Genomic DNA, 13,674 nt, shown 5'->3' on the forward strand with positions numbered 1-13,674 from the left:
AAATCTTCATGTAAAGGTATTTTACATAGAGGCCGTTCCATCTTTCGTGATGCCGAGGAAAGAAATATATGTGTGTGTATGTTTACCTATATATATGTTTATGTATATGAAGAGAGAAAGAGACACATACATATATGCACTACAAAATTAAGTCTTTTTTAAAAATGCATGGATTTAATGCACTTAAAATTGACACCTTCTGTCTATTCAGAAGAAAGGTTTGTTCTGGGCAAGAGACATGTTGTTTATTATCAACTTTCTGCCACGTGTTAATCCTATCCTTAGCCTCAGGTGGAGTCTTTCTAAGGTTATTCTTACAGTCAAGTGGCATTATAGGCTGGACTTGCTACTGTTGTATTTCAGCGTATAGCAATGTCATTGCTGTAATTTGTTATTATTTTTTAATTTATTGATTTATTTGGTACAGCATCTGTTAATAAGAAAACTTCGTTTCAGGTATCTGTTTCTGTCCACTTGCTGAATGCCTCTGCTGCTGATGCTGAGTTTTCCCTGCCAGGATGTAAGACGCATTCTGATAATATCTCCTTTGCATGCCATGGACCTGATGGATGGAGCAGTCTCTGCATTTTGATGTGGACAAGAAATAAATCCACCTGGGAGAAAAAAGAAATTCAGATGAGCGCTCATAAAGCAACACTGCTGCCAAAACGCTAACACTATTCCCCAGTATGCGTGGAGATGAATTACAAGTAAAATCAAAGGGTTGTGTTGTCACTTTCTGTAGGCTTGTAGCAATCATTTTTGAAATTTGAGCAGCATTTTAATGACAACGGTTCACAAAACTTGAACTATGTTTTACCATTTTTCTTTAAGAGCCTTCGCAAAAACTTGTCCATAACACACCCACAGAAGACTACAACTTACTGAAATTGGAGACGGAGGGATGTGGTGGTCCTTGTAGGTGTTATGTAAGCACTGCATATAATCCTCTCTTTTAGATTGCTCTGCCTCCCCTTGTCTCTTACCCTGACTTTCAGTTTTCTCTCTTCCTTGCTCTTGTCATGCCTAGCCCTTTAGGGACAAGATCACCACGGTACAAGGTCCCACCACCCTCACACAGGATCACTGAGGTGGTTGCAGATACTTTCACGCTGAAACATTGAATCGGGTTGTAAAAAGTTCTATTAGGAGAGGCAAGATTTCTCATGGTATCCAAAAGAGTTGAAGTCCCTTGGCTCTATGGACTCAAAAAAACTGGGACAATTTAAGTCTCTGAGCTTTCTCCTTGGAGTCATAGTTCCTAAAAATGCTGGCTTAACATTAAGGTAGCAGCTGGATTTCATGAGATGGGAAAAAATAGCACCTGGGTCTTGGGGAGAAGGAGTTGTGGGGAAAAAAGGGAATCATACTGAAAAAATCACTGGCAAATATCTAAACGAGTATCTCCTTTACCCCTGGATCCTGATTTCCTACAGCATATAACTGCTTTCCTATAAGCTATAAATTTCTCCTCTGTAGAGTCCCTAATGTTTAGAGACAGTAGGCTTAAATCTGAAGGAAATTTTTTGGGCCAAGAAGTTGTGTATTTTTTCCGACTATATTATCTGATTTCATAAAGGGACCCCACTTTATCTATTTTCATTACTATTTTCTGTTTGGTTTCATGCAATTTGTAGAAAGTTAATGTTAAGGCTTCTGGAGAGCTACTAAATCTGTTGACGCCGTCAAAAGTTATTAGAGGGAACAGACTAAACACAAACACAGCACGACTGTGCAAGACTTTCTTTGGAAGCCAAATTTAAAAGCACTTAAATCTGAGACAGAAGCTCTCAGAGCTTTCTGACCCAACAGATTTTGCATTACAGAAAAAGTGAGCGATTCCAGCTAAAACACTGAAAATGCTTATATAATCTGCTGGCTCTTAGTGCATGTCATCTTGGCTCCCTCAAGCGGCTGGTCCCAGAGAGTGGACAGCTTTCCTTGTGTTCCAAAGCACAAGTGGTTTCCTCTGAGCACAAGTGTTAGAGGTCTCTGCTTCAGAGATCACAGGTTCAGGCCCTGCTAAAGTATAGCCTTCATTTGTGTGCAGTCACGGTTTGTTAGAAACTGGTACCCAGTGAATAAGCTCCACATAGTTCTGAGGCCTCTACATCCAAGAAAGACTGAAGGGACTGGGACAGTCTGTATTTTTTTTTTTACATCCATTTTCGTTTTCATGTCATCCTCTAGAGGACTGCCTTGCCATTAGTACTTTTCTCTAAATTCAGAGACAGATCCTAATGGTTTTGCTGCTGATTGTGGTAAGCCTTCATTAGCTATACTAGCTGAGGTCTGCTCTAAAAAAGGTTGTCTGGGGACCCGTGGGACCACATCCTGGCTGTAATATCCTGAAGTTCAGCAAAACCAGATGCAAAATCCTGTACTTGGGACAGCCCTGGGGTTTTGGCCAACTATGAGGAGTCGCTCTGTGGTGGAGGAACAGCTGAATGGGAGGCAACACTGCCTCCTTGCAAACTTTAAGAGCAGTGGACATAGGCTGCAGCAAGGAGAGGATGAAAGAGAGGACACACCAAAAAAAAAAAAAAATCACTGTGAGAGAGGTCAAGTATTAAAGCTTTGATCCTTTGAGATTTTTCAGTACCTGGATGGATAAGGCCCAGCTCTGATTTGGGAGTTATCTCTACTGTAGATTGAGGTGAGACCAGATGACCCCAAGCTCCTTTCTGACCTCTGTTATTCTGTGATCCATGAAACACATGCAGGGTCTGAATTTTAATGTTGTTTGCTGCAGAATTGTTTTGAAAATACTTACAGGCACTGGTGCAGACCCTGACACCCAGCCAGCCAAGCTCAGCCTTGCTCTTGACTTCCCTCTCCTCTTTCTGCCATGCTGTGCAGGGAGGCAAGCTTTATCTTAAGTGCTTTAGCCAGGTTTTGACCAAAATATGCACCTGCTCTCCAGTGGCTGACGCCACAAATTATCTTAAAACTCAACTGGTTTTAGCCCCATGGAGCTTAGTATGCACTGCTACCTTCAGTACTGACCCAGCTGCTCAGGCTGGCTTTGCTGTCCCCATGGCATGTGAGGATGTTTGAGCATCAGGCGGCACCTGTTTTTCAGGAGATGCTACTACATCAGAAACCACATTGGAGAAACAGTCAAGTCCTTCAGGGATGTTTTGCCACATGAAACTCGAGGACTCGGGGCAAATTCATGAGGGCATAAGCCTAGTTTCATGGTAAGAAGTTGCAGTGCAAGAAGATGGAGACAGGTCACCTCTGCCCTCGTGAGCAGACAGGCTCTGAGTTCACTGGTATGCACACTTCTGGTGAGACAGATCTCTGAATTTATCTCCTTTCAAATGGAAAGCTTTGTAAGTCACCTTTAATTTATTAGGTCTTTTCTCAAAGAGAGGACTCATCTTACAGCCCCTCATCAGCCACAATCTGTCTTCTCTGTTTTAACAGTTTTTCACATCCTTACAGGCAGAGGTTTTCTGGGTTTCTTGAAGGACATAAAAAGATTGATATTTAATGCTCACCAGTGCAATATGTGTTGCTTTAGTCTTATGAAGTAGGGATGCAACTTCACCTGTTCTGTTTGGAGATCAGATGGATGGTAACAGGAATGGATACATAAAGAAGGGAGAAAACTGTAATATAAATGCTGAACCTGAACATAAATTGCACTTTTCTTGTCAAATAACCTTTTGAGTGTTTATTAACTAGTCATACTTTTAAGCTAAAAAGCCAGTGTCACAGATTATCTCTGCTTCTGCAGCATCACAACAAGCTCCTGGAATTCAGCATGCAGCTTTCCATATAGACAACTCCCCAAGACCTCTTTAAGTGAAGGCTTCCCACTTCATTTGTGCATCAGAAAACACAGAAGATGCTGCAACAAGTGCTGAACAAACTTGTGAATTTTATCTTTCCTCACTTTTTTTTTTCTGGATGTGAGAACTGGGTATGGACTGAAAATACATGATGCACTCCTCTAATCAGTGTGGGGGGTTTCCTGCTTTGGTTCGAATTCTAGTTCAAATCAGAAAGAACTTTTAAGGCAAATCTTCACTCATGGATTGTCATCACTTCCCATGTATTGGTTTAGATTATGGCATTATTACAGAATGTACAGAATGCATAAACTGGAGTTCTTTCAGATTAAACTAAACTGGAAAATGTGGGACGTGCCTAATGAGTTCCAGCCTCTAAGGGTCATTGACAGGACCAGATTGGAGGTCTTCCAAAGTAAAGTATTCTGATGGATAGGGCCAGCTTTGGTCCTTGGTACCAGTTCCATCACTCTACAGACCTACTCCTATTGCACTGCATTACTTCTTAATGTAGACACAGCCTTTTCTCCACCCATTTTCTGCTTTTGGTTCCTTGTACACATCAGAGCCTTCATGAGAAGCTAGATAACAGTACTCTTTCTTACTCACACAGTAAAGGTGAAAGATTCTGTATATTCTTTTACCTCTCTACTTTCAGGATATACATATGTTAATAGACCATTAGGCTTAGAAACGGAATGAAGATACTCAGGTCCTGTAGTTTTAAGAAATTAAAACGCAGGACTTGCCAATGATAAGACCAGGATATTTTCAGACATAAGTTTAGGATCTTCTTGTGAGACAGTTAATAAAATTGACTTAATATTTTTTCCCAAAGACTAAGGTACATACAGTACCATCGATTGTGAACACTTGCAACACGCTTTCTAAGGACTTGCAGTACCATTGACATCTGCTGATTTTGTAATGCTCAGCAATTTGGAAAATCTAAAGAAAATAATAATTTTGCCCCAGACACCTGGCTTTAGGCTTTGGTTTCTGGCTTTAGACTTCTAAGATGAAAAATGTCGGTCAGCATGCCCTTAGGAGTCTTCCCTTGGTCACTGTGTGTGACACATCAGAACAAAATAACACACGTGAGAGCTGGGACTAGGCTCTGCCAGTGCAAGTGAGAAAAGCAAAGGGAGGGAGGAGACTCATATTCTTCCCAAGCCTTGGACACCACATCCCTGTTTCACTAGTGTGATTTTCATGGATTTACTTGAAAGCACACTGCTTGACTTATCTGCTTTAAGTAGCTGTTTCACTAATAGAAATTGGAGGATCTTCCAAACACCTATTTCCATTTCTCTGAAGGGAGGGATCACGCAGGATGTGGAAAAACATCAGAGCAGCTATGCCTTCTTTTTTAAAAATAAACTCGCATTTCAGAGCAGTGATGGCCAGGGGAAGTAGAGTTGAAAAAAGCATGTATAATGCCACTGAGAACCCCAGATATGTTGCATTATCCTTGGGCAGGCTTGACAGGGTGGCTCCATCAGCCTAGGTCAGTGTAGCCTCAGAGTTACAAGGTGCAGCCTGGGTTCTGGTGCCCCACAGCTCTCTGCATATGTGCAGTGGAGCATGACAGCCCCCATGAACCAGAGTGCCCTATGGGCCTGTGAGGGTTGTAGGCACATTTTCTCCAGCCTTTGCTGTTGCAGAGGTTAGCCTGACAGCTGCCCAATCTAGCCAACATTTCAGTAACCTCTGCTAATTAATGAGTTAAAAAAGCATGTTTCTGCTCTTCCAGGTGTGAGGGAATTTCCGTGGACACATACCACTGACTTCCTGGAAAGATCAAAGACAGGACTTTAATGTTCCCAGCAGCCTTGACTTGCCTGTGTAAGGGTTTAAAATCTCTCTTGAGAAGCCAGGAGATCACTATGGCTATTCTCTGAAAACACTTTCCTGACCAATGCACCACCCCTGAAAGGCAGCCTGCGAGGGAGAGCCTGAACACATTGTCACACAGGAATAGTGATAAACCTGAACTACATTTATAAAGTAACCCAATATTACTCTTGTGTTTGTCGTGAGATTTAGACTCCTGTCGAGCTATTTCTCACCTCTATTTGCATCTTTGTGGTGAGAACAAAGCAAAGACAAATGATGACTCCCAGTGCTGGTCAGGGGACAAGATCAGTTCCCTCTCTGTCAAATAATTCTTACAGGGTTTTCATAGAACCATAGAATTGCTTAGTTTGGAAAAGACCTTTAAGAACATTGAGTCCAACCATTAACCTAGCACTGCTAAGTCCACTGCTAAGCTATGTCCCTAAGTACCACATCTACACAACTTTCAAATACCTCCAGAGGTAGTGCCTCAACCACTTCTCTGGGCAGCCTATTCCAATGCTTGACAAACCTTTCAGTGAAGAAATTTTTCCTCATATCCAGTCTAAACCTCCCCTGGCACAACCCGAGGTCATTTCCTCTTGTCCTGTCACTTGTTACTTGGGAGAAGAGATCGACACAAGGTGGGTCCTCTCTACAACCTCCTTTCAAGTAGGTGTAAAAAGCAATAAGGTCTCCCCTCAGCCTCCTTTTCTCCAGGCTAAACGAGCCCCGTTCCCTCAGCTGCTCCTCATAGGACTTGTGCTCTTGACCCTTCACCAGCTTTATTGCCCTTCTTTGGACACACTCCAGCACCTCAGTGTCCTTTTTGGAGTGAGGGGCCCAAAACTGAACACAAGAATCGAGGTGCGGCCTCACCAGTGCCGAGTACAGGGGTCAGATCCCTTCCCTGTCCCTGCTGGCCACGCTATTGCTGACACAAGCCAGGATGCCATTGGCCTTCTTGGCCCCCTGGGCACACTGCTGGCTCCTGTTCAGCCGGCTGTCAGTCACCCCTCAGGTCCCTCTCTGACTGGCAGCTCTCCAGCCACTTCTCCCCAAGCCTGTAGCATTGCATGGGGTTGTGACCCAAGTGCAGGATTTGGCATTTGAGCCTCACACAATTGGCCTCAGCCCATCGCTTCAGCCTGTCCAGATTGCACTGTAGACACCTCCTACCCTCGAGCAGATCAACACTCCTGCCCGACTTGGTGTCATCTGCAAACTGACTGAGGGTGCACTCGATCCCCTCGTCTAGATCATTGATAAAGATATTAAACAGAACTAGCCCCAATACTGAGCTCTGGGACACACCACTTGTAACCAGAGAGAATATGTGTGAGAATAGGCATGTGTGTATATCTTTGATTTAGATTAAATGCTATCTCAGTCATTTATTTCTGAATGACTTCTTTTTTTATTACATGCTCCCTATTCCAGCATGAAAAGAGCTAATTTACCTCTTTCCTCTTGCTCATTCCTCCTTCCTATTGCTTTGACAAGAGGACTGCTGGTTGTTCAATCATCTTGTTAATGTCACCAGGCAGCCCACGCTCTGCTCTATTTTGGTGGGTCACAAGGAATTAATTACTCTTTTAAAAGTGGTCAATACAGGACTTAATAGAAGGTCACTGCAGAAATTATTCCAATGCATAAAAACATGAATGCTAGTGATACCAGCAAGTCCACACAAACCTGGTGTGTGGTGGTAGCTTTTGACAGTGAACTGAACACACACCAAGCAAGACTTACATCACGTAGGAGAGAAATGTTTCCATTTTTGACCCCTGGAAACTCAGTCATGGCTTATTCTTGAAACCATTTAACCACCTCAGACTTGAGTAGGCTCCCCAGTACACACCTGCAGCATTCGGCACAAGTTGTTGACATCAGTAAAAAAGAACACCAATTGTGCAAATGTGCATGCCACCCAGGATGCCAAGGGAGAGAAGGGCTGACAGCAGTGGAAGCAATGCTGAGATGGAGGCAAGACCTGATTCAGGGTGAAAGCATATGAACTCTCCAGTGCACACTGAGTTTGGGTGGGAGCAGAGATGTTATGCAGCAGTGAGGAGTGCATGACTCTGCTGAGGGACCCTGCTGTATACAAAACACTAATGGTGGAATATTGGGTATGAGAGCAGAGAACAAGTCACCATGATGATCTGAGAAGCAAAATCAAAGAGTAAAATAATAAACTTAGTAAAGCAGCCCAATTACAGTGGAAGGCCACAGAGTTATCACTGCAGTCATGTAGGGCAGCCCCATGATAGTCGGGGTGCCCTGAGGGTGTGGGAATTATCCTGTCCTCGATGTGAGGCAGACGTGGGGAGGGAGCTTAGCTCCTTACAGGAATGGAAGATTGGGGTTTTTTTTCCCCTCCGTGCAGGTGGGTGCCCTCTATCCCCATCCCCTCCCCAAGAGACAAAGTGAAGGACAGGGACTGAGCACAGAAGCTGAAATTGCAACTGGCCCTCCTGAGAGAAGGGCTGGAGAGAAGAGGCCTCAAGGCCAGCCCATGACACAGAATTACTGAGAAACACCCATAGGCTGTATGAAAAGCGCCTGCAAGTTCAGTCAGTCTGAATTACATCCCCTTGCTCCACATTCTAACCAAGAATATAAATATTTCCACTGAGAAGAATGAAAAGCAGAAGGAAGACACTAGTTGATCTTTGCATTTTACCAAAACATATTTTTCTTCCATCATAAAGGTATGCTTGTCTTTCCAGTGGAGTTTCAGATGGGAGCAGAGACAAGTCTCATTAAAATGCACACTGAGTACCATTAAACGATATTGATGTTAATTTATATATATATATATATATGTGTGTGTGTGTGTGTGTGTGACACCTGAGATTTTAGGCAGACTCCAGTTCCATCTCAGGAGTTTGGCCTGAAGCAACTTGTGCACTGGCACTGGAAGCCTGGGAGGAAAGCACCTTGCCTTCCTGCAAAACAGCACTATCAACCATGACCCATGCCTTACAGTGTTGAAACGTGAAGGCACTGGGATCACAAACACCCTGCTACAACCATTACTGATGCTCATTAAAAGCTGAACTATGAAAAATGAACAGTTTAGTGCAACAGCATGAGTACAGCTCAGAGATGCTAGCCTCAATGAGTGAAAATGGAGGAGGAAATGCCCTTCACCGAAAGGCTGATGAGTGTATTTTTAGGAAAAGGAGATCAAGGTTGAGATGCACGTAAGAACCACGTAAAGGCAGAACTAGCCAAGCTTCCATGTGGTGAAGAGGTGATAAATGCACTTTATTAAGTTGTTTCTAAAATTGGAGCAGATGAGATAAGCCTTGAAGGAGATAGTCATTTAAGATTGATGTGAAGTAAGTGCAGAGAGATAGCTGTTGAAAAGACTGCCATAAACCAGTTCTCCAGGTTGTCATTCACTAACACTCCCTGGTGTTTTCTAATCAAAATAATCTGTTAAAATCAGACTCTGGAGACAGCTTGTCTTTGGCTGCTGGTGCGATTTCTTATAATTGTTTCACATAGTAAATGCTTTAGAAATAAGGATTGTTTGAAGAAGATAGAACTTTGAGATGGATTTTTAAGCTACTATTATTTATACTGGCAAAGCACTTTATACAGTTTTAAAACAGGAAAAAATGGTTGCAAGTTACAAAGTACCAGGGGCAGGTCTTTTTGTTTTAAAAAGCTGCAAACAGCTAGTTAGAGCCACCGAAGTTGCTGATAGATATTCTTTCCACATACAAGTTTGCAGTACATACAGCTGTGGAGAGACATAGCCTTGTGCTCGCACAGGACTATAGCAGTGCTGGAGATAATTAAATGCTTGTAAGCCCACAGGATAAACCGATAACCAGGAACTGCAAAATACCGTGCAGACCTCATGCCAGCACTCTGCTAAGATCCTTGCTGACACAATTACTGTAAAGTTAGTTACCTAAGGCATCAAAGGCTACATTGCACAGAAGAGGGCAGAGACCATGAGCAGCCTGGCAGGGGCTGACTGTACACATGACAGTGCCCTGGGTCTGAGCGCAGGGGGACAAAGTTATAGGCGCTCTATGATGGAATTGGGGTCACGGAGCTGCAGAGCTTGGCTATATCCTGAACCCATGGTTGGCAGGCTTCTCCTGCTGCCTCTCTTTAGTTTCCCAGGATTCAGGAAACTACTTGGAGGGGAAAGACATCTTCCCCATTTCATCTTCTACTCCATTTTTTCACAGTCCCTCCTCAGTAAAACAAGAGTGCAATCACATGCGGTTTTCAGAGGGAGCTGACCTGAAGCTAATCAACCTTCACAAATCCACAGTGTCCATTTCTTGTATATGCCATAAACTCCTACTCATTATTTGACCAGTAAATCTGAGAGATGGACAGCAGAGTCTGTCTCTTCATTAATGATGATGCGGTGCCAGAACAAGCCCCCAGCTTCCCTGGTGCAGTGCCAGGCCTGGGGTAGCAGTTAATAGTGACTTTTCTGGGATGACAATTTGGAATTCCAAGGTGTTTTCACAAGCAAGCCACGAAAGTCATCTTTAATTCTTCCATATTAGTGATGATTTTGAAACTTTTAGTGTGAAAATGCCATCCTCCTGCCTTGCACAGCCTTGAAGTGGTTGCTAGCAGGGTTCAACTTCAGGAATGTTTTCAACTGTCGAACTGTGCAACAAGCACCTTTCATAAAAATAAAAAAGAAATACTAATATATTGATAAGGGTAATATAAATTGCATCTCAGCTACCTGGAAACAATTTTGCTGTGTTTCACTGAAAAAAACCCCTGATCACCTATTAAAATATTATTATAATTTCTAAATGAGGCTTTTAGGTGCTTCTGTGAAGTGCAATATTGCTATAGCAGCGGCCAATTAAAAGTAAATAAGCTTTTATAGACATTTTGCTAAAGGACTTGTTCATTATGGTCCATCCTCAGCAGGAGCATGATGTACTAATATAGTTCCAGCTGCTGCTGCAGGACCTGGGAGGTGTGAGGCTGCTTCAGACCAATGTGTATTCTAAAGCCAACAGAGGGTAGGAGGCAGCCCAGACACCCTTGGTTGGGGATTGCCCCTGAGGAGAGGGAAAGTCTGTGTGAGTTGGCCAGCGAGAATTCGCTTTTGTAGTTTTCCAAGGGATTTGTGGGCTTACACCCCCATCATTAAGTGGCTCTCTATGGACAGACTATGGGCCCGGAGTGTGAACTGTGAACCTCAAACAAGAGATGCCTCCAATGCCTCCAATCAACAGCTTCTTCAAGAACTGCTTTCCCAATAATCTTTTTATTCCAACTTGTCACAGATGCATCTTTTGTATCGCCCATGTGATGTTTGCAGAGTGCTTTGCTGTGGTGTGTGGATGAAAAGGGACTATATAGATGCAAATTTAATGTATTCATTTATTCTATAGTGAAGGTTGTACTGAAGGCCAGGTAAATTACACCCACGGCATCTGCCAGTCAGCTCTTAATGTCACCCACTTCAGGAACAATAAGTTTCCATATAATTTGTTAAGCATGATCTTCTTTTGTTAGTCCTTGCAGACTATTTTTAATCAAATTACACTTCTCCGGGTGTTTTCCATCCGGCTGGACCTGCTAGCTGCTGAATTCAAGGAGCCTGACTCATTACTACCTGCGTCATTTGCCTGACCTTGCCACAAGACCTCAGTGGCAGCAGCATAATGAGGGAGGTCCGTCCATCTAGCACAGCCCCGGCTTCTCCCTGCTCACTGCTGAGATCCTCAGGAGCTGAATCTTTGCCCTGAAACTTTAACAGGCTGCAACAAAAGCAAGTCCTTTATCACTTGCCCTGGCTTTACCCAGAGTCCCTTCATTATTTCTTTTACTCCCCTTGAAAGTATATGGCTGTCCCCAGCATTGCTCTCATTATCCCTCTGTGAACACTGGAAAAAGAATGTATTTACATTTCCTGACATGTTTAGTATTCCTGTCATTGCTGACTCCCTGAGCCTGGCCTGACCTTTGAAATGACCTTTTGCAGAAACTCTGTTTCAAACATTTTTTTTCTTCTTTGCTGTTATTTCCTGTGCAATTTTGGCTTCATTTTCCACCTCTACTTTTGTTATTATTTTCTTCTTTGCTCTTTTTTGCTCCCCATATAGATCCCTGGCTGTAGTGATGACCCGGTAGCCCTGTCAGATACTGCTCTCTGGCCTCAGAGTTCCCTGCTGCAAGCCTCATTGCGGTCTGTAATGCTGCTGGGTACTGAGTACAGGGGAATTAAGGTCAGCTACAAGTGAAGCTCAGTACATGGAAGGAAGTTTTGCTTGTGTAACTTGGGAGAGCCCAGATATGCTGCTGTTGGGATGTACGTGCAGCTGGCCTCATGCAGAGATGATATGTCAAGAGAAAGACAAAGCTCATAACTGCCCGCATCCCTAGCACCATTGTTTTGGCCTCGGGCTAAACGCAGCTGCGAGATCCAAAGCTGTGTGCACCTGTGGGCCAGATCAACGTCTCTTCAGCCTGACACACCTCTGCGTTTCTCGGTTCTGGGGCCCTCAGTGCTGCACAGGCTTCAGACCCTCAGGGAGTCTGTGAGATGCAGGGAAATTGTTTCATATAGGCAATCGCAAGATTGAATTTTCCAGCTCAGATTACACGGAGAGACATGAAGCCTTGGAGAAACAAAAGGTGGTTTGTAATACCGTGACCTGTGCAGTAGCTCCAGACTTAGCCCTGAAATTTGGGAAAAGATCCTTTGTGCTGTTGTTTCCTCTGGTTCTGTTTGAGGCTCACCTGTAAGGTGCTGCAGACTCACAAACCTTGTCAAGAAAGCTCTTGGATTTGTCTGTAGAGTCAGTAAGTGGTGGAACCAGACCTTCAGCTGCCGTAAAGCAGTAAAACTTCAGTGAAGGCAGTGGATTTGCACCGATTTACATTGGCATAGTTTACAGTTCACAAGAAAAACCCAGTTAATTTTATTCCTGGGAGTGGAAGATATGTTTTCCAGAAAGCAGATACAAAATCTACAATCTACATACTAGGATATCCCTATCACCACAGGTTTTCAGTCATCCATCCTCCTTTACCAGTGTAACAGTATTGATGTGGTTCAGAATGGTACCTATTAATTGTTTTCATTATCTCATATTCCCTTTTATCTCCTTTTCCCTAGCAGGCATTATTTAACCAGCAGTGCTGCTGCAAAAGGCTGGTACTCCAGTTTTGTACTATCAGTGAGTGAGTTCCTGGCTGATCAGAGAGAACAAATGCTGCTCTTGCAAAGGTCTCTCCAAATCCTTGGAAGAGGTACCCTTAATCTCTGGGAGCATGTTGGGGAAGCAACCCAAGAAAGACAGATGCAGAGCTGGGCAATGCAAGTTATAGCCTCACTATTGCAAGGAGGAATCCAGTTCAGAAGTTTGGCTAAAGCAGTACAAGGATTACAGTGAATAAGAGTGATGAGAGCAGGAACAGCATAATTTCACCTGGGCAAGCTGAACAGCAAAGACTTCAGCAAAGGCTGATGCTCTTCCAGTGCTGAAAGCTGATACAATGATAACACACCTGAAGGGCCAAGACATTTCTCTCCTGAAACCAAACAAAATGCTTTAGGCTTCTGCTTATTTTTGTAGCCTCATTTTTTTTTTCTCTATTTTCAGGAACAGATGGAGTGCAACAATGCTAATAACAGTTCATACATCTGATGGCTGTCATGGGAAATAGATGGGGGGGAAGGGGGTTGAAGGACATGGGGAATTTGCCAAACATTTCCTCGGAAGGTGGCATATAGCTCCAATTAATCCAACTGAGCTAATACATCCACCTAACTGTACGTGCCATCCTGCTCAAACACTTCATCCTTAATTACGGGATTGTTTTTATCTTCAGATGGGAACCCAGTGCCTATCTCTCCCTCTGGATGAGGTAGGGAGGTTTGTGCTGACCATGTGCCAATCTCCTCATGTGGCTGCAACTCACAGATCAGACACTTTTCACCAGCACAGCTCTGTGAGATTCCTTCAGCTATCCACACCAACTCTAGCCTGGCATCACCCAGTCCCTCCAAAGCCCCCCTTCCCCAGGACTC

General features: G+C 43.6%; 1 protein-coding gene across 1 annotated transcript in view; it reads right to left on the bottom strand.

Annotated features, from left to right (window-relative positions):
* Positions 1 to 260: 260 nt before the first annotated feature.
* NEK11 (NIMA related kinase 11) overlaps positions 261 to 13,674 on the bottom strand; it is a 124,586-nt gene continuing 111,172 nt past the window's right edge. The window contains exon 16 of the mRNA XM_026843182.1: positions 261 to 614. Coding sequence (XP_026698983.1) covers positions 434 to 614 — 181 coding nt within the window. The 3' untranslated portion in view covers positions 261 to 433. The remainder of the gene's footprint in view (positions 615 to 13,674) is intronic.

Source organism: Athene cunicularia, assembly GCF_003259725.1.
Source record: "Athene cunicularia isolate RWA chromosome 2 unlocalized genomic scaffold, athCun1 chr2_part1, whole genome shotgun sequence".
NCBI lineage: Eukaryota > Metazoa > Chordata > Aves > Strigiformes > Strigidae > Athene > Athene cunicularia.